Genomic DNA, 26,730 nt, shown 5'->3' with positions numbered 1-26,730 from the left:
CTGCCACGAGTTGACCATGCTTTCACCATGCACGTTCACAGGGGAAGCACCTGCGTTCCACCGGTCATCTGAAGTCATTCTAATTCTCCGGTTGGAACGTTATTCAAGATATATGTAAACAACATTCTAAAGATTGATTCAGTACATCGTTTGACATGTTTCTACTGACTGTTACGGAACTTTTGGACATTTCGTCACGTTATAGTGGACGCACTTTGTGACTTTGGAATTGTTTACCAAACGCGGTAACCAAAGTAGCTAATTGGACATAAATAACGGACATTTTCGAACAAATCAAGCATTTATTGTGGACCTGGGATTCCTAGGACTGCATTCTGATGAAGTTCATCAAAGGTAAGGAAACATTTAGGTAAGGAAACATGTATTGTCTGGTTTCTGTTGACTCCAACATGGCGGCTAATTTGGCTTCTGTTCTGAGCGCCGTCTCAGATTATTGCATATGTTGCGTTTTCCGTAAACTTTTTTTGAAATCTGACACAGCGGTTGCATTAAGGAGAGGTACAGTATATCTATAATTCCATGTGTATAACTTGTATTATCATCTACATTTATGATGAGTATTTCTGTTGAAACGATGTGGCTATGCAAAATCACTTAATGTTTTGGAACCAGTGAATCTAATAAACCAATGTAAACTCAGATTTTTTTAATATAAATATGAACTTTATCAAACAAAACATGTATTGTGTAACATGAAGTCCTATGAGTGTCATCTGATGAGGATAATTCAAGGTTAGTGATTAATTGTATCTTTATTTCTGCTTTTTGTGAATGCTATATTTCGCTGGAAAATGGCTGTGCTTATTGTGGTTTGGTGGAGACCTAGAATAATCATTTGTAGTGCTTTCGCTGAAAAGCCTATTTGAAATCGGACACTTTGGTGGGATTAACAACAAGATTACCTTTAAAATGATATAAGACCAATGTATGTTTTAGGAATTGTAATTATGAGATTTCTGTGGTTTGAATTTGGCACCCTCTATTTTCACTGGTAATTGTCATATCGATCCCAGTATTGGGGTTGCAGCCATACCAAGTTTAAAGGCACAGTCAGTTTAGTGTATCTAAACTTCTGACCCACTGGAATTGTGATACAATTAATTATAAGTGAAGTAATCTGTCTGTAAAAACAATTGATGGAAAAAATGACTTGTGTCTTTCACAAAGTAGATGTCCAAACCGACTTGCCAAAACTATAGTTTGTTAACAAGAAATTTGTGGAGTGGTTGAAAAACTAGTTTTAATGACTCCAAGTGTATGTAAACTTCTGACTTCAACTGTATCTGGTCAATATGTTAGTGTATTATGTCTGTTTGTAAGAGTGTGTTATATGTGAAAATGTGTTTGTATTATAAATTGTATTTTAATGTTTAAGAACTCTTGGAAGATTAGTCCAAATGAGGAGATAAAATAAAATCCTTCTCTCCTCCCCTATCCTCTCTTCTCCTCCTCTCCTCCCCTATCCTCTCTTCTCCTCCCCTATCCTCTCTCCTCCCCTATCCTCTCTGCTCCCCTATCCTCTCACCTCCCCTATCCTCTCTTCTCCTCCTCTCCTCCCCTATCCTCTCTTCTCCTCCTCTCCTCCCCTATTCTCTCTCCTCCCCTATTTTCTCTCCTCTCCTATTCTCTCCCCTCCCGTATCTTCTCTTCTCCCCTCCCCTCTCCTCCCCTATTCTCTCCCCTCCCCTCTCTCCTCCTCCTCCCCTCCCCTATTCTCTCTCCTCCCCTTTCCTCCCATATCCTCTATACTCCCACTCCCCTCCCTATTTTCCCCCTTCTCCCCTATCCTCTCTCTTCCCCCTCCCCTCCCCTATCCTCTCTCCTCACCTTTCCTCTCCTATCCTCCCTCCACCCACCCATCCTCTCTCTTCCCCTCCCTTATCCTCTCTCCTCCCCTTTCCTCTCCTATCCTCCCCCACCCACCCATCCTCTCTCCTCCCCTCCCCCTTATCCTCTCTCCTCCCCTTTCCTCTCTCCTCCCCTCCCCTATCCTCTCTCTTCACCTTTCTCATAAACTCCCCTCTCCTCTCATATCTTCGCCCCCCCCCCCCCCCCCCTATCCTCTCTCCTCCCCTGTCCTCTCCTATCCTCTCTCCTCCCCTGTCCTCTCCTATCCTATCTCCTCCCCTGTCCTCTCCTATCCTCTCTCATCCCCTGTCCTCTCCTATCCTCTCACCTCCCCTGTACTCTCCTATCCTCTATCCTCCCCTTTCCTTTCCTCTCCTACCCTCTCTCCTCCCTCCTACTCTCCTATCCTCTCTCCTCCCCTGTACTCTCCTATCCTCTCTCCTCCCTCCTACTCTCCTATCCTCTCTCCTCCCCTGTACTCTCCTATCCTCTCTCCTCCCCTCCCCCCTATCCTCACCACACCCATCCTCTCTCCTCCTCTTTCCTCTCCTATCCTCTCTCCTCCCCTCTCCTCTCTCCTCACCCTTCTCCTCCTATCCTCTCTACTCCCCCACCCATCCTCTCGCCTCCCCTCTCCTCTCCTATCCTCTCTCCTCTCCCTCCCCTCCCCTATCCTCTTTCCTCTCCTATCCTCTCTCCTCCCCTCTCCTCTCTCCTCACCCTTCTCCTCCTATCCTCTCTCCTCCCCCACCCATCCTCTCGCCTCCCCTCTCCTCCCCTATCCTCTCTCCTCTCCCTCCCCTCCCCTTTCCTTTCCTCTCCTATCCTCTCTCCTCCCCTGTACTCTCCTATCCTCTCTCCTCCCCTTTCCTCCCCCCACCCACCCACCCATCCTCTCTCCTCCCCTCCCCCTTATCCTCTCTCCTCCCCTTTCCTCTCTCTTCACCTTTCTCATAAACTCCCCTCTCCTCTCATATCTTCGCCCCCCCTCCCCTATCCTCTCTCCTCCCCTGTCCTCTCCTATCCTCTCTCCTCCCACATACTCTCCTATCCTCTCTCCTCCCCTGTACTCTCCTATCCTCTATCCTCCCCTTTCCTTTTCTCTCCTATCCTCTCTCCTCCCTCCTACTCTCCTCCCCTGTGCTCTCCTATCCTCTCTCCTTCCCTTTCCTTTCCTCTCCTATCCTCTCTCCTCCCTCCTACTCTCCTATCCTCTCTCCTCCCCTGTACTCTCCTATCCTCTCTCCTCCCCTCCCCCCTATCCTCACCCCACCCATCCTCTCTCCTCCCCTCCCCTCCCCTATCCTCTTTCCTCCCCTTTCCTCCCTATCCTCTCTCCTCCCCTCTCCTCTCTCCTCTCTCCTCACCCTTCTCCTCCTATCCTCTCTCCTCCCCCACCCATCCTCTCACCTCCCCTCTCCTATCCTCTCTCCCCTCCCCTCCCCTCCCCTCCCCTCCCCTCCTCTATCCCCTCCCCTATCCCCTCCCCTCCCCTCCCCTTTCCTCTCCTATGCTCTCTCCTTCTCCTCCTCTCTTATCTTCTCTCCTATCCTCTCTCCCCCCCTCTTTTATTCTCCTCTTCTCCCCTCTCCTCTGCCCTCCTCTCCTCTGCCGTCATTCCAACAGCTTCCTGCCAAGCCTGCCTCTATCTGGCCCCTCTACACACACACACACACACACACACACACACACACACACACACACACACACACACACACACACACACACACACACACACACACACACACACACACACACACACACATATGCAGGGCCCCAGACCTGGAAACATGGATTATTTAGATTGGCCCTGAGCCATCTCCCAGGCTGATTCTGAGAGCATGAGAGGGAGAGAGAGAGAGAGAGAGAGAGCATGAGAGAGAGCATGAGAGAGAGAGAGAGAGAGAGAGAGAGAGAGAGCGAGAGAGAGAGAGAGAGAGAGAGAGAGAGAGACAAAGAAAGAAAGAGAGGGAGACAGAGAGAGAGAGAGAGAGAGAGAGGGAGACAGAGACAGAGAGCTGACTGGGGTGCCACATCAAGAGGCTGTGTTAACTCATGTGACGGACGCCTTTCCCCCGTCTCCTCTGACTGCCTGAGCGCCTCCACTCTGTTCTCTACATTTATCTCAAGAAATGTAGGAAACATCTGAATACTGCTTTTTTCAAACTCCCCTGTCTTTTTTCAAACTCCCGAGTCACATATAACTAGCAATCTAGCTATTATTAAAGACACTTGAATATATAAAGTTGGTGTTCATGAATTCACTGCAAATCTGTATCTTTGGAACACATACAGTACAGCCTATAGCTCAACTTACTGTACAGGTCCTCCTCAATACCTGATTCAATGCCATTCTAACAGCATATTCATAGCAATGGGATGTGATGCTAACATGTAACCTTAGTGTGGATGAATGATCTGTTGAGGCTACAACAAACATTATCCTTCTAATAGAATTACTGCCGAAAAGCTTAAAAATAAAAATAGTGATTGTTTTACGAAGGCCCTTTGGTACAACTGCGATTTGGGAGGGGGTCTGTGTGTGTGAGTGGTGGTAAGAGGTGGTCAGAAGGGGGTGGTCTGTATATTTTATAATTTAATTTAAGATACCATCAACCCCACAGGCCTTTTTAGGTTGGAGGGTTTGTCCTGTAGTATTTTGTATTTTGTCCTGTAGTTCATTCAATGTTGTTGGAGAATCCAGTGGGTTCTGGTAGTCTTTAAGAGTTGATTCTAAGATTTGTATTTGATCATGTATATGTTTTTGCTGTTTGTTCTTTGTTCTTTGTTATAGAGCCAAAAAGATTGGAGAAGTGGTTTATCCATACATCTCTGTTTTGGATAGATAACTCTTCGTGTTGTTGTTTGTTTAGAGTTTTCCAATTTCCCAGAAGTGGTTTGATTCTATGGATTCTTCAATTATATTGAGCTGATTTCTGACATGCTGTTCCATCCTTTTCGTAGTGTATTTCTGTATTGTTTTAGTGATTTACCATAGTGAAGGAGTTTGCTCAAGTTTTCTGGGTCTCTATGTTTTTGGTTAGATAGGTTTCTCGATTTATTTCTTAGGCTTTCTTCATCAAACCATTTGTCATTGTCGTTCATTTTCTTAGGTTGTCTGCTTGACATTTTTAGATTTGATCGGGAAGCTGAGAGGTCAAATATACTTTCTGTGAACACTCTAAGAGACTCAGTGATGAAGTAGTCTACAGTACTACTGCCAAGAGATGAGCTATAGGTGTACCTACCATAGGAGTCCCCTCAAAGCCTAACATTGATTATGTACATACCCAGCATCCGACAGAGCTGCAGGAGTTGTGACCCCTTTTTGTTGGTTAAGTTGTCATAGATGTGTGGGGGCATATAGAGGAGAGAATGCTGTCACCTCCAGGTAGGTGGTTGTATTGGCATGATGGAACAATTGCCTAATCTTACTTTGGAGATTACGTGATACATTTACAATATTTAGATTGAAAATCTCTCTCTCTCTCTCTCTCTCACTCTCTCTCTGTCTCTCTGTCTCTCTCTCTCCCTCGCTCTCTCTCTCTCTCTCTCTCTCTCTCTCTCTCTCTCTCTCACACTCTCTCTCTGTCTCTCTTTCTCTCTCTCCCTCTGCCACTCTCTCTCTCTCTCTCCCTCGCTCTGCCACTCTCTCTCTCTCTCTCTCTCTCTCTCCCTCGCTCTGCCACTCTCTCTCTCTCTCTCTCCCTCGCTCTGCCACTCTCTCTCTCTCTCTCTCTCTCACTCTCTGCCACTCTCTCTCTCTCTCGCTCCCTCGCTCTGCCACTCTCTCTCTCTCTCCCTCGCTCTGCCACTCTCTCTTTCTCTCTCTCCCTCGCTCTGCCACTCTCTCTCTCTCTCTCTCTCTCCCTCGCTCTGCCACTCTCTCTCTCTCTCGCCCTCGCTCTGCCACTCTCTCTTTCTCTCTCTCCCTCGCTCTGCCACTCTCTCTCTCTCTCTCTCTCTCCCTCGCTCTGCCACTCTCTCTCTCTCTCTCTCCCTCGCTCTGCCACTCTCTACCACTCTCTCTCTCTCTCTCTCTCTCACTCTCTGCCACTCTCTCTCTCCCTCGCTCTGCCACTCTCTCTCTCTCTCTCTCTCTCCCTCGCTCTGCCACTCTCTGCCTCTCTCTCTCTCTCTCTCTCTCTCACACTCTCTGCCACTCTCTCTCTCTCTCCCTCGCTCTGCCACTCTCTCTCTCTCTCTCTCTCTCACTCTCTGCCACTCTCTGCCACTCCACCAGACATGACTTATGATAGGAGATGAATTCCACTTACATTACTTTATTTAGGTCTGCAGAGCCATGCGATATAAATACTGTGGAACCACAGAGCCATCACCAGGAGCTATTCACATGGAAGCAAAGGGGGCTTGTTGCTTTACTCCCACAGGGTTTGGGACTTACAAGAACTTAGTTCAGCATGCAGGGACATTGTTTAGGAAGCGTACTGAATAAAGTGTTGGTTAAGTATGTTGAGCTCATTGCATACTTTGTGTCCTGGCTCCTCTATGAGCATGAGAACACTGTCACATGATTGTGATGTGAGGATGATGACTTCATGACTACAATGCTACCGTAACCACACTGACAGCCATGAAACTGACATTTAAAAATGATCAATGATGCCAAAGCTGATCTCATCATAGGCTAGACATAAACAATTAGACATGAGATCACTCACACAACAGAGGACAAAACAGAAAAATATTCGTATAAAACTGTAGTTTCTCACAATAAAATGACAGCTGTTAAGAAAAAAAAATGTAAGAAAAAAAAAGAAAAGAATACCAGCTCTATATGACATTAAAACGAATCGTTTTGAACTGATGGGAACTCCAGGTCCAGTTCAATAAGGGCTTTGAAGGAGTTGTGGATCTCAAAAAGGAGATAGACAGCCTCATGATTTCAGGTGATGGTCAGGATGAACTACTCGTTCCATGGATCACTGACCTAGGTCACTGTACTAGGTCACTGCACTAGGTCACTGTACTAGGTCACTGCACTAGGTCACTGCACTAGGTCACTGTACTAGGTCACTGTACTAGGTCACTGCACTAGGTCACTGCACTAGGTCACTGTACTAGGTCACTGCACTAGGTCACTGTACTAGGTCACTGCACTAGGTCACTGCACTAGGTCACTGTACTAGGTCACTGTACTAGGTCACTGTCCTAGGTCACTGCACTAGGTCACTGTACTAGGTCACTGCACTAGGTCACTGCACTAGGTCACTGTCCTAGGTCACTGCACTAGGTCACTGTACTAGGTCACTGTACTAGGTCACTGTACTACGTCACTGTCCTAGGTCACTGCACTAGGTCACTGTACTAGGTCACTGTACTAGGTCACTGCACTAGGTCACTGCACTAGGTCACTGCACTAGGTCACTGTACTAGGTCACTGTACTAGGTCACTGCACTAGGTCACTGTACTAGGTTAGACGAGGTCTAAATGAGCCCCTAAGTCACTGTATATTCTCTTTATCCTAAAATGTTTACTTTATCCAGATGACATCCTTTTAAAATTATAAGTGGTTCCATTAGTCATGATCTCACTTATTTCATTGTAGAGTATTTCTGCATTCCTACTCGTTTAGTCTCACATGAACACACACAGGGACAGAGGTAAGCACTGACAGTATAGCTGGGATATATGTTTAAACAGAGCAATAAAGGCTCTGAGCACCGTAACACAACACAGACACAGAACTGCTACCGTGGTAAGTGTGTTTTAATATAAAAGCTAATGCGGCTACTAACTTGTGCTTAGTCGGCATTTCCTGTGAAAGTAGCAGGAGAAGAAAGAGACACTGGTTGACCTCAAGTGGATGCATTTAGCTCTGCAAGACAAGGCTGGTATTGACACAAACACTCTTGCCTTAGGCTCCGTCTAAACATTTGGCCTGGTTAAATCATTGAAGACTTCTCCAACAAGAGCTGTGTCATTGACCGTCACAAAAGCAGAATCTTGTGTTCAATTGGGAAAAAATTACCTAGTGCGCAACATTGGAAAGTTCTATCGTTCTCTAGTATTCAAATAACTTTCCAAAAATATTTTGTGTGCATTATCCTTAATTTGTGTACTTTGTTTATTATATCATTCCAGTTTGAAGTCTGGTTATTTCGTTATGTTACTCAGGAGAGACAGAATAAATGAAATGTAAATCACAACCCTATAACCCTTTGTAAGCCATGTCACTTCCAACCACTACTGCCAGCCCTTCACTTGGTCTGTGTATGACACTAAACAGAGTGTAGCCCAGGTCTTGCATGACTGGGGTAGACAGGCAGTGTTGTCAGTGCTGTGCTGTTGAGGAGTGCAGGGGAGTAAGGGAGGGGGGGGGGGGGGGGGTGCAGCCTAGGCCAGGGAGGGGCTAACAGAGAGAGAGAATGCCAGCTGCTCTGTTTGTTTGTGAAGAAGGCTCCTCTTAGCCGGGAATTCTGCAGGCGTTTCTCACAGGGACTTGTTTTGCAAGGGAACAAAGCTGAAACCATGGCGGCATGTCTCCCCCGAGGCTTTTTCAAAACAATTAATCAAATGAATACTCACGACTTCTGTGGCACAGACTTGGTTGCAGGCTTGTTAACGGGAACATTGCACCGCTCTGCAAAATAATTTCCATTTAATTGTCAGAGTGTTGTTTTTCATTAAACCCTGACCAAGAGTGAGCTTATTATAAATGTAGCTTATTCTGCCATATGTCACACATCATAACATTTCTTCCTAAATGGACAGCACTCCAGTTGTTACATCGTATAATGTCCTCCTATTAACATAATTTCAGACTGATTTAATCAGAGTGTGGGTAGGAAGAATTTAAAAAGACTTACTTAGTCCAGCGCATCCTGAGGGTATGTGTTGTGACTCCTGAGCAGAGAGAGAGAGAGATAGCGAGAGAGAGAGAGAGAGAGAGCGAGAGAGAGGTGGAGAGAGGTGGAGCGAGAGAGAGAGAGAGAGAGAGAGAGAGAGAGAGGGAGAGAGAGTGAGAAACAGAGAGAGAGACAGAGAGAGAAATGGAGAGAGGTGGAGCGAGTGAGAAAGAGAGTGAGAGAAAGAAAACAAGTGTGCATGACATACATTAGCACACAGTGAGGTGATACAGGAGAACAAATGGGAGGGAAATAGCTCAACTGATGGACTTAATTGATTTTACACTAATACAATTAGACAGAGCACACAAATCCTGTTTCAGAGTACGGTGAGTGGGCTAGAGTAGGCAGCAAAATGTCTTAGTTAAAAGATGGCACCATTAAATCAGGATTTATAGACACAGGCTTATTATTAGGAATGTCAGCCAGGTCAAGCTATGAGCTTCAGACCTATTAAGACAGAAAGAAAATGGCTTTAGCTGCAAAATGAAGCATCAGAGGATTGGAGGCTAGGGAATGACCGCAGAGAGAAGAGGAGGAGAGGATGTGAAGGCTAGGACAGACACAGATGCTGGGAGCTAGCGGAGGCGAGGGGGAATGGGCTGAAGGACAATGGATTATAACGGGGCTAAATCACACTGTATTACAATGCGGCTAAAGTGAGCTGACAGGAGTTTCTTCATAAAAAGTCCATCCGGCAGGTGTATGCAGCCAGCCAAATGAAGTCCTATGGGCCCCTGGTCAGAAGTAGTGCACTAGGTAGGGAATAGGGTGCCATTTGGGACAAATGCTCTCTCTCTCTCTCTCTGGTGCCATGGGTGTCTCACTGGTCCTTTACTGTGACAGAGTCTGACAGGCTCTCACTAGGACAACAGCTTTGGGTCCAATTTAATACAGACCCTTTTACTGGATGAGCTCTCCCTTCTGACTGCCACACAGATCACGTGATTACTGCTTACAAAACAAATACTGCTTAATAGAAGAAGCAGTAGTAGTAGTAGCAGTAGTAGTAGTAGTAGTATTGATAGTAGTAGTAGTATTCATAGTAGTAGTAGTGATAGGAGTAGTAGTAGCAGTAGTAGTAGTAGCAGTAGTAGTAGTAGTAGTAGTGGTAGTAGTAGTAGTATTGATAGTAGTAGTAGTGATAGGAGTAGTAGTAGCAGTAGTAGTAGTAGCAGTAGTAGTAGTAGTAGTAGTGGTAGTAGTAGTAGTATTGATAGTAGTAGTAGTGATAGGAGTAGTAGTAGCAGTAGTAGTAGTAGCAGTAGTAGTAGTAGTAGTAGTAGTAGTAGTAGTATTCATAGTAGTAGTAGTGATAGGAGTAGTAGTAGCAGTAGTAGTAGTAGCAGTAGCAGTAGTAGTAGTAGTATTCATAGTAGTAGTAGTGATAGGAGTAGTAGTAGCAGTAGTAGTAGTAGTAGTAGTAGTAGTAGTAGTAGTAGTAGTATTCATAGTAGTAGTAGTGATAGGAGTAGTAGTAGTAGTAGTAGCAGTAGTAGTAGTAGTAGTAGTGGTAGTAGTAGTAGTATTGATAGTAGTAGTAGTGATAGGAGTAGTAGTAGTAGTAGTAGTAGTAGTAGTAGTAGTGGTAGTAGTAGTAGTAGTAGTAGTAGTAGTAGTAGTAGTAGTAGTAGTAGTATAGTAGTAGTAGTATTCATAGTAGTAGTAGTGATAGGAGTAGTAGTAGTAGTAGTAGTAGCAGTAGTAGTAGTAGTAGTAGTAGTAGTAGTAGTATTGATAGTAGTAGTAGTATTGGTAGGAGTAGTAGTAGTAGTAGTAGTAGTAGTAGTAGTAGTAGTAGTAGTAGTAGTAGTAGTATTGATAGTAGTAGTAGTGATAGGAGTAGTAGTAGTAGTAGTAGTATTGATAGTAGTAGTAGTATTGATAGTAGTAGTAGTGATAGGAGTAGTAGTAGCAGTAGCAGTAGTAGTAGTAGCAGTAGCAGTAGCAGTAGCAGTAGTAGTAGTAGTAGAATTGATAGTAGTAGTGATAGGAGTAGTAGTAGCAGTAGTAGTAGTAATAGTGGTGGTCGTAGTAATAGTAGTAGCGATTGTAGTAGTAGTAGTGATAATAGTGGTAGTAAAATGATGCAGAAAAATGTATCCATGCTTTTGTCACTTCTAGGTTAGACTACTGCAATGCTCTACTTTCCGGCTACCCGGATAAAGCACTAAATAAACTTCAGTTAGTGCTAAATACGGCTGCTAGAATCCTGACTAGAACCAAAAAAATTTATCATATTTCTCCAGTGCTAGCCTCCCTACACTGGCTTCTTGTCAAAGCAAGGGCTGATTTCAAGGTTTTACTGCTAACCTACAAAGCATTACATGGGCTTGCTCCTACCTATCTCTCTGATTTGGTCCTGCCGTACATACCTACACGTACGCTACGGTCACAAGACGCAGGCCTCCTAATTGTCCCTAGAATTTCTAAGCAAACAGCTGGAGGCAGGGCTTTCTCCTATAGAGCTCCATTTTTATGGAATGGTCTGCCTACCCATGTCAGAGACGCAAACTCGGTCTCAACCTTTAAGTCTTTACTGAAGACTCATCTCTTCAGTGGGTCATATGATTGAGTGTAGTCTGGCCCAGGACTGGGAAGGTGAACGGAAAGGCTCTGGAGCAACGAACCGCCCTTGCTGTCTCTGCCTGGCCTGTTCCCCTCTTTCCACTGGGATTCTCTGCCTCTAACCCTATTACAGGGGCTGAGTCACTGGCTTATTGGGGCTCTCTCATACAGTCCCTGGGAGGGGTGCGTCACCTGAGTGGGTTGAGTCACTGATGTGATCATCCTGTCTGGGTTGCCGTGGCGGAGATCTTTGTGGGCTATACTCAGCCTTATCTCAGGATGGTAAGTTGGTGGTTGAAGATATCCCTCTAGTGGTGTGGGGGCTGTGCTTTGGCAAAGTGGGTGGGGTTATATCCTTCCTGTTTGGCCCTGTCTGGGGGTGTCCTCGGATGGGGCCACAGTGTCTCCTGACCCCTCCTGTCTCAGCCTCCAGTATTTATGCTGCAGTAGTTTATGTGTCGGGGGGCTAGGGTCAGTTTGTTATATCTGGAGTACTTCTCCTGTCCTATTCGGTGTCCTGTGTGAATTTAAGTGTGCTCTCTCTAATTCTCTCTTTCTCTCTTTCTTTCTCTCTCTCTGAGGACCTGAGCCCTAGGACCATGCCTCAGGACTACCTGACATGATGACTCCTTGCTGTCCCCAGTCCACCTGGCCGTGCTGCTGTTCCAGTTTCAACTGTTCTGCCTTATTATTATTGGACCATGCTGGTCATTTATGAACATTTGAACATCTTGGCCATGTTCTGTTATAATCTCCACCCGGCACAGCCAGAAGAGGACTGGCCACCCCACATAGCCTGGTTCCTCTCTAGGTTTCTTCCTAGGTTTTGGCCGTTCTAGGGAGTTTTTCCTATCCACCGTGCTTCTACACCTGCATTGCTTGCTGTTTGGGGTTTTAGGCTGGGTTTCTGTACAGCACTTTGAGATATCAGCTGATGTACGAAGGGCTATATAAATACATTTGATTTGATTTGAGTAGTAGTAGTAGTGATAGTAGTAGTGATAGTAGTAATAGTAGTAGTAGTAACATCAGTAGTAGTATTAGAAGTAGTAGTAACATCAGTAGTAGTATTAGAAGTAGTAGTAGAAGTAGTGATGGTAGTAGTACAGGTAATAGTAGTAGTAGTAGTGATAGTAGTAGTGATAGTAGTAATAGTAGTAGTAGTAGTAACATCAGTAGTAGTATTATAAGTAGTAGTACCATCAGTAGTAGTATTAGAAGTAGTAGTAGAAGTAGTGATGGTAGTAGTACAGGTAATAGTAGTAGTAGTAGTGGTAGTAGTAGTAGTAGTGATAGTAGTAGTAGTAGTAGTAGTAGTGATAGTAGTAGTAGTAGTAGTAGTAGTGGTAGCAGAAGTAGTAACAGTAGTAGAAGAAGTATTAGCAGTAGTAAGAGTAGTAGTAGTAGCAGTATTGATAGTAGTAGTAGTAATAATAATAGTAGTAGTAGTAGTAGTAGTAGTAGTAGTAGTAGTAATAAACATAGTAGTAGTAGTAGTAGTAGTAGTAGTGATAGTAGTAGTAGTAGTAGTATTAATAGTCATAGTAGTAGTAGTGATAGTAGCAGTAGTAGTAGTAGTAGTGGTTGCAGAAGTAGTAACAGTAGTAGAAGAAGTATTAGTAGTAGTAAAAGTAGTAGTAGTAGTAGTAGTAGTAATAAACATAGTAGTAGTAGTAGAAGTACTAGTATTGATAGTAGTAGAATTAGTATTAATAGTCATAGTAGTAGTAGTGATAGTAGCAGTAGTAGTATTAATAGTCATAGTAGTAGTAGTGATAGTAGCAGTAGTAGTATTAGTGATAGTAGTAGTAGTATTTGTGATAATAGTAGTAGTGATATCAGTAGTAGTAGTAGTGATTGTAGTATTAGTAGTAGTGGTAGTAGTAGTAGTAGTATTTGTGATCGTAGTAGTATTTGTGATAGTTAGGGATGCACAATATATTGGTGAACATATCGGAATTGGACGATATTAACTAAAAATGCTAACATCGTTAGCATCCCGATGTCTAGTTTAACGCTGATGTGCAAAACCAATGTCAAAGCTGACCTACATACCTATAGAATGTGACGTAATGAAGCCACATACAATGTTGCGCTACACGTGCAACACAGCATTCTAACCTAGCCCACAATGTCTGCTGTGTTACTCGAGCAGTCAACAAGTCCAGCAGCCATTTGAAAGAATAAGACAATTTTAGCGAGGCAACTCAAAGGCGAAATCCATTAACGCCAAGATAGTGGAATTCATTGCCCTTGACAATTAACCGTTCTCTGTCGTGGGTGATGTTGGCTTTCGCCCACTGGTTGAGCACCAATACACATGACGCCCTACCGAAGTTACACAGTAATTGCGTCACTGCTTGTATGCTTCACGACATACTATGGGACGCCGTTTGGGTCTTTGCATGTCAAAAAAGATACACCGCAAATAACACTATTTGACGCATTAAATAAGCTTTTAATTTGACACATCAAATAACACAGTTCTATGTTGTGTGTTCTGAATGTTGTGTGTTCTGAATTTGCACGTGCAAGCCAAGCGCCACCACTACTATCAGTAGAACTGTCAAAGCTGTACAAAAAAGTATGCAATCAAGCAAACACCGGCCATGAACTATGTGTTTACAATACTGATAATGTTAAACAAGGTTGGAATGTAAAGCAATGAAATGGGGTATCAGTCTACTGGGTGACACCCACAGAACACAACTGTGAAGAGTTTACGCCAATATTAGCGTTGTAGCTCTTAGCGCGGGACTGTGACTGTGTGAAATCACCTCCCCAGTCAGCCTATTGTGTGTATTGACATTCATATTACACTGTACAGCTTTACCTAAGGATTGGGGATCAATGAAATGGAGTCCATTCAATACCCAAGATATTTTTTCCCAACGTTCTTCTCAGAGTTATCAGACTCCAAAACATCCACGCAGTATTGTTTTTCTTCGGGAATACTGTTCAATACACATAGGTAGACAATAAATGTGGCTCAATTCACAGTTGTTTCAGAGTCCCGCAATAAGAGCTAATGTTCTAATGTCCTCTGGGTGTCACTGAGTAGACTGATACCCCATGTCTTTGAGCCACAATACATAGGTAAGGCTGTACAGTGAAATAAGTATGCCCCAATGCAATTGCAAAGTATAATACATCCAGAGTGATTTCAAAAGATTTTTGTCAAATTAACAAATTATTGTCTTTTGTTGATTTTATATAACAACATTCCAACCTCATTTAGCATGATCTATTCATTATGGCATAATTCTACAATTTGTATTAATTTGCATAACTGTCAATGACATACTTTTATTTTGAAGGCTAACCGCAAAGTCCACTATTGTGGCTAATCCTTATTGTGGCTAGCTTAACATACATGCGTCCGACCACCATTAATCAAATAAGAACTGTCTTATAAATTAGGGTTATTTTACATGATGACACCTAGCTATATAGTTAACTAGCTAACTATAGCTACTAAAACAGATTGTCGTTTTGCTATGTTTTTGGAGAAGATCATTGTTTGCATCCATGAGCTAGCTAGCTTTTTTTTATGACCAGCACTGTAGGTGCGCGAGACAACTTTACTAGCATCATAGCGATACGTATTGATGAATCGTTGTGACATATGAAATACGAGTGATAGTGCAATCAATGTGCAATAACTACGTAAAAAATGTATGAATGCGTTAAATTGTTATGTGACGTGCAGTCATATTCAGGTCCTGATTGGTCAACAAGCTTATTTGATACGTCAAATGGTATTATTTGACACGCAAAGACCCAAACGGTGCTCCATAGCATGAGAAATCCTGGTTGAGAATGAAACGACTGAACAAATGAACAGCAAAACAGCACAGCAAGTAAGTGAAAGAAATACGTTTTGATTATGTTTTACTGGTAATGGGTACATATGTAAATGCCAACAAAATAACTTTTTGCTCAGTGTGGTGTGTGTGTGTGTGTGTGTGTGTGTGTGTGTGTGTGTGTGTGTGTGTGTGTGTGTGTGTGTGTAACCTTAATTTAACTAGGCAAGTCAGTTATGAACAAATTATTATTTACAATAACGGCCTACCCCGTCCAAACTTGGACGTCGCTGGGCCAATTGTGTGTGTGCTATTTAACTGTACTAGAATGCTTAAAAGGCCGCTACAATTTTTAATATTGGTTATCGGTATCAAAAATGTTTGGTAAGGCAAATATTGGATATCGGTCATATCGGTGCATCAGTGTATAGTAGTAGGGATAGTAGTAGTAGTATTAGTAGTAGTGATAGTAGTAGCAGTAGTAGTATTTTTGATAGTAGTAGTAGTGATAGCAGTATTAGTAGTATTAGTAGCAGTAGTAGAAGTAGCAGCAGCAGCAGTGGTAGTAGTAGTAGTGGCAGTAGTAGCATTTGTGATAGTAGTAGTAGTGATAGCAGTAGTAGTAGTATTAGTAGTGGAAGTAGCAGCAGTAGTAGTAGTAGTGGTAGTAGTAGTATTTGTGAAAGTAGTAGTAGTAGTAGTGCTAGTAGTAGTAGCAGCAGCAGTAGTAGTAGTATTAGAAGTAGTAGGGATAGTACTAGTAGCAGAACAAGTAGTAGTAGCAGCAGTAGTAGTATTGATAGTAGTAGTAGTAGTATTTGTGATAGTAGAAGTAGTAGTAGTAGTAGTCGTGATAGTAGTAATAGTAGTAATAGTAGTAGTTTTTGTAGTAGTAGTAGTAGTAGTAGAAGTAGTTGGTGTGATAGTAGTAGTAGTAGTAGTGATAGTAGTAGTAGTAGTGATAGCAGTAGAAGTAGTAGCATAAGTAATATTATTAGTAGAAGTAGCAATAGTACTAGTGATAGTAGTAGTAGTAGTAGTGATATGAGTAGTAGCAGTGGTAGTAGAAGTAGTTGTATGTGTAGAATAAGCAGTACACGTAGTAGTATTAGCAGTAGCAGTACTACTAGTAGCAGTTGCAGTAGTATTAGTGGATGAAGCTGTAGTGGTAGTATTGATAGTAGTAGTAGTAGTAGTAGTAGGGGTAGAGGTAGTAGTAGCAGCAGCAGCAGAAGCAGTAGTAGTGGTAATAATAATAGTAGTAGTAGTAGTTATAGTAGTAGTAGCAGCAGCATTAGTAGCAGTAGTGGTAGTGGTAGTAGTAGTAGTAGTAGCAGTAGTAGTAGCAGTAGTAGAAGTAGTGCTAGTAGTAGTAGCAGCAGCAGTAGTAGTATTAGAAGTAGTAGTATTAGTAGTGATAGTACTAGTAGCAGTACAAGTAATAGTAGTAGTAGTACTAGTAGTATTGATAGTAGTAGTAGTAGAATTTGAGATAGTAGATGTACTAGTAGTAGTATTAGTGGATGAAGCAGTAGTAGTAGTAGTGGTAGAGGTAGTAGTAGCAGCAGCAGCAGTAGTAGTAGTGATATTAGTAGTAGTAGTAGTGGTAGTAGTGATAGTAGTATTATTAGTAGTAATAGTAGCAGTAGTAGTAGTGCTAGCAGAAGTAATATTATTAGTAGAAGTAGCAGTAGTACTAGTAGAAGTAGTGGTAGCAGTAGTAGTAGAAGTAGTAGTGATAATAGAAATAGTAGTAATAGTAGTAGTGATATTAGTAGTAGTGATAGTAGTAGTAGTTATATGAGTAGTCGTAGCAGTGGTAGTGTAAGTATTAGTATTAGTGGAAGAAGCAGTAGTAGTAGTAGTAGTAGTTTAAGAAGCAGCAGTAGTAGTATTGATAGTAGTGGTAGTGGTAGGAGTAGTAGTGATAGTAGTTGTAGCACTATTAATAGTAGTAGTAGTAGTAGTAGAGAAAGTAGTTGCAGCAGCGGTATTAGAATTAGTAGTACTAGTAGTAGTAGTGATAATAGTAGTAGTAGTAGGTTTAATAGTAGTAATAGTAGTGATAGTAGTAGTAGTAGTCGTAGTGCTATTAGTAGTACTGATATTATTATTATTAGCAGCAGTATTTGTGATAGTAGTAGTAATGAGAGTAGCGGTATTATTATTAGTAGTGATATTAGTAGTAGTAGTAGTAGTAGTATTTGTGATAGTAGTAGTAGTGATAGTACTACTAATACTACTAGTACTACTATCACTACTACTACTACTACTAATATTAGCTGTGATAATAGTAGTAGTATTAATAATACTAGTGATAATAGTAGTGATAGTAGTAGTAGTAGTATCAACACTGGTGGTGATAGTGATATTATTATCATTAGTAGTAGTATTGGTAGTAGTAATAGTAGTGATGTTGGTAGTAGTAGTAGTAGCAGCAATAGTATTTGTAGTAGTAGTAGCAGCTTTAGCAGTAGTGGTAGTTGTAGTAGTAGTAAATTGGCTGTGGTTGTCAATGAACAGTACAGTGTTGTAGGCTATATGCTTTAGGACTCACCTTGGAGGGAATAGGGAACCGGGTTTGCTCAGCCTTGCCTGGAGTGTGGATGGCAGTCAGGGGAGGAGGCCAGGAGTGGGTCATCTCCTGCAGGGAGAGACATTACTCAAGTCAGCCAGATAACGTATACAGTTGAAGTCAGAAGTTTACATACACTTAGCTTGGAGTCATTAAAACTTGTTTTTCAACCACTCCACACATTTTTTGTTAACCAACTATAGTTTTGCTTTGTGCATACTTTGTGCATGACACTAGTAATTTTTCTAACAATTGTTTACAGACAGATTATTTCACTTATCATTCACTGTATCACAATTCCAGTGGGTCAGAAGTTTACATACACTAAGTTGACTGTGCCTTAAAACAGCTTGGAAAATTCCAGAAAATAATGTCATGACTTCAGAAGCTTCTGATAGGCTAATTGACATTATTTTAGTTAATTGGAGGTGTATCTGTGGCCTACCTCCAAGGACTACATTCAAACTCAGTGCCTCTTTCAAAGGAAATCAGCCAAGACCTCAGAAAAAAATTGTAGACCTCCACAAGTCTGGTTCATCCTTGAGAGCAATTTCCAAATGCCTGAAAGTACCACGTTCATCTGTACAAACAATAGTACGCAAGTATAAACACCATTGGACCACGCAGCCGTCATACCGCTCAGGAAGGAGATGCGTTCTGTCTCCTAGAGATGAACATACTTTGGTGCGAAAAGTGCAAATCAATCCCAGAACAACAGCAAAGGACCTTGTGAAGATGCTGGAGGAAACAGGTACTAAAGTATCTCGGTTTGCAACTGCACACGTGGACAAAGATAGTACTTTTTGGAGAAATGTCCTCTGATCTGATGAAACAAAAACAGAACTGTTTGGCCATAATGACCATCGTTATGTTTGTAGGAAAAAGAGGGAGGCTTGCAAGCCGAAGAACACCATCCCAAACGTGAAGCACGGGGGTAGCAGCATCATGTTGTGGGGGTGCTTTGCTGCAGGAGGGACTGGTGCACTTCACAAAATAGATGGCATAATGAGGGTGAAAAATTATGTGAATATATTGAAGCAACATCTCAAGACATCAGTCAGGAAGTTAAAGCTTAGTCGCAAATGGGTCTTCCATATGGACAATGACCCCAAGCACACTTCCAAAGTTGTGGCAAAATTGCTTAAGGACAACAAAGTCAAGGTATTGGAGTGGCCATCACAAAGCCCTGACCTCAATCCTATAGAAAATGTGTGGACAGAACAAAAAAAGCATGTGTGAGCAAGGAGGCCTACAAACCTGACTCAGTTACACCAGCTCTGTGAGGAGGAATGGGCCAAAATTCACCCAACTTATTGTGGAAAGCTTGTGGAAGGCTGCCCGAAACGTTAGACCCAAGTTAAACAATTTAAAGGCAATGTTACCAAATACTAATTGAGTGTATGTAATCTTCTGACCCACTGGGAATGTGATGAAAGAAATAAAAGCTGAAGTAAATCATTCTTTCTACTATTATTCTGACATTTCACATTCTTAAAATAAAGTGGTGATCCTAACTGACCTAAAACAGGGAATTTTTACTAAGATTAAATGTCAGGAATTGTGAAAAACTGAGTTTAAATGTATTTGGTTAACGTGTATGCATATGAATGAGCATGCACCAGATCACAGCTTGACTCACACTGCACACACACATTATTGAGCTTGCTCCTCATTTATCCATTACAGTCAATACTCTCTCTCTATCTCTCTCTCTCTCTCTCTCTCTCTCACACACACACACACACAACACTTAAATTATCATTATCAACCCGATTGAGGTCTGTTTCGAAACTTCGGACGGTTAATGAAAATAACCCCCTCTGGCTTTATTCACCTGAAGTGTCAGACTGAGCTGGATGCCTAATAGAGATACTCACATTTCAGAGTAGCACAATGTGGCAATGAAATCTACTGAGCTAGTAGCACAATGTGGCAATAAAATCGAATGATCTAGAGTAGCACACTGTGGCAATGAAATCTAATGATCTAGAGTAGCACAGTATGGCAATGAAATCTACTGATCTAGAGTAGCACAATGTGGCAATTACATCTAATGATCTAGAGTAGCACAATGTGGCAATTACATCTAATGATCTAGAGTAGCACAATGTGGCAATGAAATCTACTGATCTGGAGTAGCACAATGTGGCAATGAAATCTAATGTTCTAGAAAAGACAACGTGGCAATGAAATCTAATGATCTAGAGTAGCACAATGTGGCAATGAAATCTAATTACCTATAGTAGCACAATGTGGCAATGAAATCTACTGATCTAGAGTAGCACAATGTGGCAATGAAATCAAATGATCTAGAGTAGCACAATGTGGCAATGAAATCTAATTACCTAGAGTAGCAAATTAAAACCATGTACTTGGATATCCCCATGCAGATCCAAACAACGTAAATGACTGGTTCTCACTGTGTGGCTGAACGTGTTTGTCAGAGTAGAAGTTATCAACTTTGTAGCTCAGTCGTGCTTGTCGCACGAGGGTAGTGGGTTTGATTCCTGGGACCACCAAACGTAAATGTCTGCACACATGACAATTGTAAGTCGTTGGGATAAAAGTGTCTGTTAAATGGCGTATATATAATATACATGATCAAACCAACTATCAATGTCTAGAAGTCAACAACATTCTTGGCTTATGATATTACAATCTTACATACTTTGGTATTCCACTAAATTCCTTTTAACCTTATTTCCTCCCCAAGAACACCAATATTATTGCCTTCTGGGAAACACACACAAGCCATTCATTTGTGTGAGATGCAGTGAGGCAGCAGGTAGCTCTGGCTGTACCCTCGCAAGGCTTTGAGTTGCAAATGAAATGTATTAAAAGCAGCCGAGCATGGCTCCCAAACCAAACAGGGCTATCCAAACACAGTGAAACAAGGACAACCAACTGTTTAGTCTTGCACCCCTGTGACGGCAGGACAGACCAATGGTTAAAACCTGTGTGTTTAAATAAATACACACTGGAATAATATTCTAAACTGACCATCTCCTGAAACTCTTCGGTCTAGGGATGAATTGTTTTGATTATTTCTTGAAATCTCTGAGGGATATTCAATCACACTAAGAGTCTGGGTTATCGTCCTGTGGTGTTATAAAGTATGTGCTGTATCCGACAGTATAGTATGAACAATTGTCTCTCATGTAATAGGGTTTCACAGATCAACTGCTCCTATCGATGCACTTAGACAGACACGTTACAGGATTACGATGTACTGTTGAACTGTCAGCCTCAGAGATGAAGATGCATATGGACATCATCGGTTATCTATCCATCACAAGTCTTTTCTCTCTCTCTCTCTCTCTCTCTCTTGTCTCTCTCTCTCTCTCTCTCTCTCTCTCTCTCTCTCTACCTCTCTCTACCTCTCTCTCTCTCTCTCTCTCTCTCTCTCTCTCTCTCTACCTCTCCCTCTCTCTCTCTACCTCTCTCTCTCTCTCTCTCTCTCTCTCTCTCTCTCTCTCTCTCTCTCTCTCTCTCTCTACCTCTCTCTACCTCTCTCTCTCTCTCTCTCTCTCTCTCTCTCTCTCTCTCTCTCTCTCTCTCTCTCTCTCTCTCTCTCTCTCTCTCTCTACTCTCTCTCTCTCTCTCTCTCTCTCTACCTCTCTCTACTTCTCTCTCTCTCTCTCTCTCTCTACCTCTCTCTACCTCTCTCTCTCTCTCTCTCTCTCTCTCTCTCTCTCTCTCTCTCTCTCTCTCTCTACCTCTCTCTCTCTACCTCTCTCTCCCTCTCCCTGGGCTGGCAAGAGGATAACGAGCGTAGAGCAGAGCCAGGAAGGGCAGAAGTGGAGAGATAGATGAGGTACCGGGCCTGTGATATGCCACCTCGGAGGTTAGTGGATTCGGTTATTTCAGCCACACCCATTACTGACAGGTGTATTAAATCGAGCACACTGCCATGCAATCTCCATAGAAAACATTAGCAGTAGAATGGCCCGTAGTGAAGAGCCCAGTGACTTTCAGCGTGGCACCTTCATAGGATGCCACCTTTCCAACAAGTCAGTTCGTCAAATTTCTGCCCTGCTAGTGCTACCCAGGTCAACTATAAGTGCTGTTATTGAGAAGTGGAAATGTCTAGGAACAACAACAGCTCAGCCGTGAAGTAGTAGACCACACACGCTCACAGAACGGGACTGCCGAGTGCTGAAGCATGTAGCGTGTGAAAATCGACTGTCGTTGTTGCAATACTCACTACCGAGTTCCAAACAGCCTCTGGACAAAACGTCAGCACAGGAACACGACAGCATACAATGACATTCTAGACGATTCTGTGCTTCCAACTTTGTGGCAACAGTTTGGGGAAGGCCCTTTCCTATTTTAGCATGACAATGCCCCTGTGCACAAAGTGAGGTCTATACAGAAATGGATTGTTGAGACCGGTGTGGGAGAACTTGACTGGCCTGCACAGCGCCCTGACCTCAACCTTATCGACTGCGAGCCAGGCCTAATTGCCCAATGTCAGTGCCCAGCCTCACTAATGCTCTTGTGGCTGAATGGAAGCAAGTCCCCGCAGCAATGTTTGGCTCCACCCCCCTCCAAGTGTTGCTCATCTTCCCCATTATCCTCTGGGCACTTATACCTGTGTTCTCTGTTTGTCTGTGGCCAGTTCGTCAAGTCAACCAGCATTTTGTCTCAGCTCCTGCTTTTCCCCAGTCGCTCTTTTCTCACTCTCCTGGTTTTGACCCTTGCCTGTCCTGACTCTGAGCCCGCCTGCCTGACCACTCTGCCTGCTCCTGACCCTAAGTCTGCCTCCCGTCCTGTGCCTTTACCCCACTACTCTGGATTATCGACCTCTGCCTGTCTTGATCTGTCGTTTGCCTGCCTGTTGCTGTAATAAACATTGTTGCTTCAACACAGTTTGCATTTGGTTCTTACTTGAAACGCGATAAGTGGAAAGCCTTCCCAGAAGAGTGGAGGCTATTATAGCAGCAAAGGGAGGACCAACTCCATGCCCATGATTTCAGGATGAGATGTTCGACGAGCAGGTATCCACATCCATATTTTAAATGTTTGCCACATTTCTTTCAACAAAAGTATTTGCTGGTAAATCATTAACATTAAATGATTAACATGACTGTAAAAAAAATTGTAATAAGCTCAGCAAAAAAATTGTTTTCAGGACTCTTTCAAAGATAATTCGTAAAAATCCAAATAACTTCACAGATCTTCATTGTAAAGGGTTTAAACACTGTTTCCCATACTTGTTCAATGAACCATAAACAATTAATGAACATGCATCTGTGGAATGGTCGTCAAGACACTAACAGCTTACAATTAGGCAATTAAGGTCACAGTTATGAAAACTTAGGACACTAAAGAGCCCTTTCTACTGACTCTGAAAAAAAACAAAAGAAAGATGCCCAGGGTCCCTGCTCATCTGCATGAACGTGCCTTAAGGATGCCGCAAGGAGGCATGAGGACTGCAGATGTGGCCAGGGAAATAAATTGCAATGTCCGTACCATGAGACACCTAAGACAGTGCTACAGGGAGACAGGACGGATAGCTGATCGTCCTCGCAGTGGCAGACCACGTGTAACAACACCTGCACAGGATCGGTACATCCGAACATCACACCTGCGGGACAGGTACAGGATGGCAACAACAACTGCCCGAGTTAAACTAGGAATGCACAATCCCTCCATCAGTGCTCAGACTGTCTGCAATAGGCTGAGAGAGGCTGGACTGAGGGCTTGTTAGCCTGTTGTAAGGCAGGTCCTCACCAGACATCACCGGCAACAACGTCGTCTATGGGCACAAACCCACTGTCGCTGGACCAGACAGGACTGGCAAAAAGTGCTCTTCACTGACAAGTTGTGGTTTTGTCTCACCAGGGGTGATAGTCAAATTCACTTTTATCGTCAAAGGAATGAGCGTTACACCAAGGCCTGTACTCTGGAGCGGGTTCGATTTGGAGGTGGAGGGTCTGGGGCGGTGTGTCACAGCATTATCATACTGAGCTTGTTGTCATTGCAGACAATCTCAACACTGTGCGTTACAGGGAAGACATTCTCCTCCCTCATGTGGTACCCTTCCTGCAGGCTCATCCTGACATGACCCTCCAGCATGACAATGCCACCAGCCATACTGCTCGTTTAGTGCAAGGTTTCCTGCAAAACAGGAATGTCAGTGCTCTGCCATGGCCAGCGAAGAGCCCCGATCTCAATCCCATTGAGCACGTCTGGGACCTGTTAGATCTGAGGGTGAGGGTGAGGGCCATTCCCCCCAGAAATGGTGGAAGAGTGGGGTAACATCTCACAGCAAGAACTGGCAAATCTGGTGCAGTCCATGAGGAGGAGATGCCCTGCAGTACTTAATGCAGCTGGTGGCCACACCAGATACTGACTGTTACTTTTGATTTTGAACCCCCCCCCTTTGTTCAGGTACACATTATTCCATTTCTGTTAGTCACATGTCTGTGGAACTTGTTCAGTTTGTGTCTCAGTTGTTGAATCTTGTTATGTTCATACAAATATTTACACATGTTAAGTTTTCTGAAAATAAACGCAGTTGACAGTGAGAGGACATTTCTTTTTTTGCTGAGTTTACTTCAAATCAAATCAAAATAGATGTAAATTGTATTTGTCAAATGCTTCGTAAACCACAGGTGTAAACTGTGAAATTATTACAGATGTGTCCTTCCCAAGATTCCAACCCTAATCGAGCAAAAATCTAGAGGAGGGTAGCTCTCCAGGAACAGGGTTGTAGAGCCCTGGTTCAGGCTATCTCTGACAGATGAGGGGGAAAACTATAATTGGATATTGATGTCTTCAGTTGATATTAGAGTGTACTATACACTACAAGCTATAAAATAATCTGATCTATAGACAGTGGTCACAGTAAAGGACCCAGGCTGTCACAACAACAGTTTGCAAGGCAACATGGCTGAGAGGCAGAGTGAAAGAGAGAGAGAGAGAGAGAGAGAGAGAGAGAGAGAGAGAGAGCGCGAGCGAAGGCGGGCAGCAGCCGATTCATAGTGGCAGACTATGTCACGCAGGGAGAAGTACCAGTCATTATTCAAGCTGGGCCTGTTGTGTGTGTGTGTGGCCGCGGTGCTAGCAGGACATGCTCTCTAAATAGAACATCTACAGGAGACAAGAATGGCCATCTCGTGAGCTGGTTAATGAATACATCTATCCCTCGGCTGTGACTTTTGCTGTTGATCTATTTTAACACTCATACATAGGGTTAGACGATATGGCCAAAATATAATATATAAGTGATTTTAATAGACTTTCTCCAATCTGACGGTTTAATTTTCAACCAAACTTAGATGGTCCAATTTGTTTAACTTTTCATTTACTTAGCACTGTATAAAAGTACCTTTATAGACGATGTTGTAAAAATCCATAACGGTATGTGGATCAATACCAGTATACCGGTATTCACAATATATATCGCCCAGCCCTACTCATACATGGAAGAACAGATCTGGAGCCATTCTATTGAAAACAATGGTAACCCATTACATTGAGTTGTCCCTGTTACTATGTGTCGCTATGTGTCTTTACTATCATTAAATTAAAGACTTATAGTTTTTATCAAAGATTCTCTGTAATTAGTATTACGCGATCAACTGATTAATCATGTAACTGTAATTAACTAGGAAGTCGGGGGAACCAAGGAAAAATATTCAGATTACAAAGTTATCATTATCTAAAATAACTTTTCAGATATTTTATCTGATCAATTAGTCTTCGAATTATTTACTTTACCTCACGTTAGTCTCATTCCAAACGTCGTAAATTGTTGCTTATCTGCACGAACCCAGTCTTCACTATGAGTCATCCATACATCAATTGTCTTAAATCATTTATTTATTACTAACTAAGTAATTCACAGAAATGCATAAACAAACAAACAAGGTAAATGTGGTTACAAGAAATGATAGGGGAATGTGCCCTAGTGGGCTAAACCGGCATCGCGGCTTGTTAGACAAAAGGGGAAGTGGGGGGTCAACTGAGATGAGACACTACAAAGTTGATAATTATAACAATTGAAATGCTAATCCTTTGCACATGAACGCTCACTCATTTGGGAACAATTGCAATCAATATATATATTTACGCTCAGTGTGTCGTCTTGATCGCTGTTGAAAAGTTTGTTTCTGTTGGAGAGTTTCGTCCTCTCTCTCTCTCTCTCTCTCTCTCGCTCTCTCTCTCTCTATGTCTTGGTTAGAGGGGATAGTTCAAAGTGACATTCATTAATTTGATATAGAATGGTTGTTTCGGTGGTTGTCGTTCGTCTCAATGATAGCTAGCTGCAGACTAGTAATTAATATCAAAGACTTGTTCTTATTCTGTCGGTATCGATAGTCTAAGAGTTTAAGCACGTGGTATGGTTAAAAGATTCAGCATTGCTCTACAACCTTTGTCCAGTCCTAATGGAGAAAAACATGGTCTGGTGATAGTTGGGTTTTATTCGGAATTGCAGAAAAGGGGCTGTACCAGGATGCCTGACCCTAACTGGGCTCAGGGGCAGTCCTCTGATTTAGGTCAAATCAAAAGGGAATTGTATTTTGCTTCATTAAACAGTCCAAAATCATATTACACAATTTTACAAACAGTATCATACTCACTCATTCATCTTGTACAACAAATAGATGTAAACCTCATATCTGAGGCTATTATATAAACAGCGTTATGGTAATGTGGCCACACCGTCTCCCATGAGCTTCCCCAAGTTGTGACAAACGGACCAGTTTGTAGCTGGATTCTTCACCGATCTTTTATACTTTCTCCGGAACATGAAATTTGTTCGTACCTCAAGTTCTGTGAGGTAGAAGAAATTCCTTTGTGCTCTATTGGGGACCCTCGCTGCAGGCCCCGGACTGGGCACCCTCGCTGCGGGCCCTGGACTGGGCACCCTCGCTGCGGGCCCCGGACTGGGAACCCTTGTTGCGGGCCCCTGACTGTGGATCCTCACTGATGGGACGAGACGTATAGACACCCTGGTGCGTGGGGCTGCCACAGGGCCCACCAGGCTGGGGAGACATACAGGAGGCCTGGTTCTGGGAGCAGGCACAGGATGAACCG

The 26,730-nt window shown here is 42.9% G+C and overlaps 1 protein-coding gene across 1 annotated transcript in view; it reads right to left on the bottom strand.

The window, feature by feature from the left end:
* LOC139390625 (AF4/FMR2 family member 2-like) overlaps positions 1-26,730 on the bottom strand; it is a 274,611-nt gene that overhangs the window by 97,766 nt on the left and 150,115 nt on the right. Inside the window, exons 6-8 of the mRNA XM_071137875.1 lie at positions 17,668-17,754; positions 8,701-8,737; positions 8,420-8,474 (exon numbers count right to left, since the gene is read on the bottom strand). Coding sequence (XP_070993976.1) covers positions 8,420-8,474; positions 8,701-8,737; positions 17,668-17,754 — 179 coding nt within the window. The remainder of the gene's footprint in view (positions 1-8,419; positions 8,475-8,700; positions 8,738-17,667; positions 17,755-26,730) is intronic.

This window comes from Oncorhynchus clarkii, chromosome 31 (genome assembly GCF_045791955.1).
Source record: "Oncorhynchus clarkii lewisi isolate Uvic-CL-2024 chromosome 31, UVic_Ocla_1.0, whole genome shotgun sequence".
Taxonomy (NCBI): Eukaryota; Metazoa; Chordata; class Actinopteri; order Salmoniformes; family Salmonidae; genus Oncorhynchus; species Oncorhynchus clarkii.
Note: the sequence above shows the minus strand (reverse complement) of the source record. Positions and strands in the feature narration are given on the sequence as shown.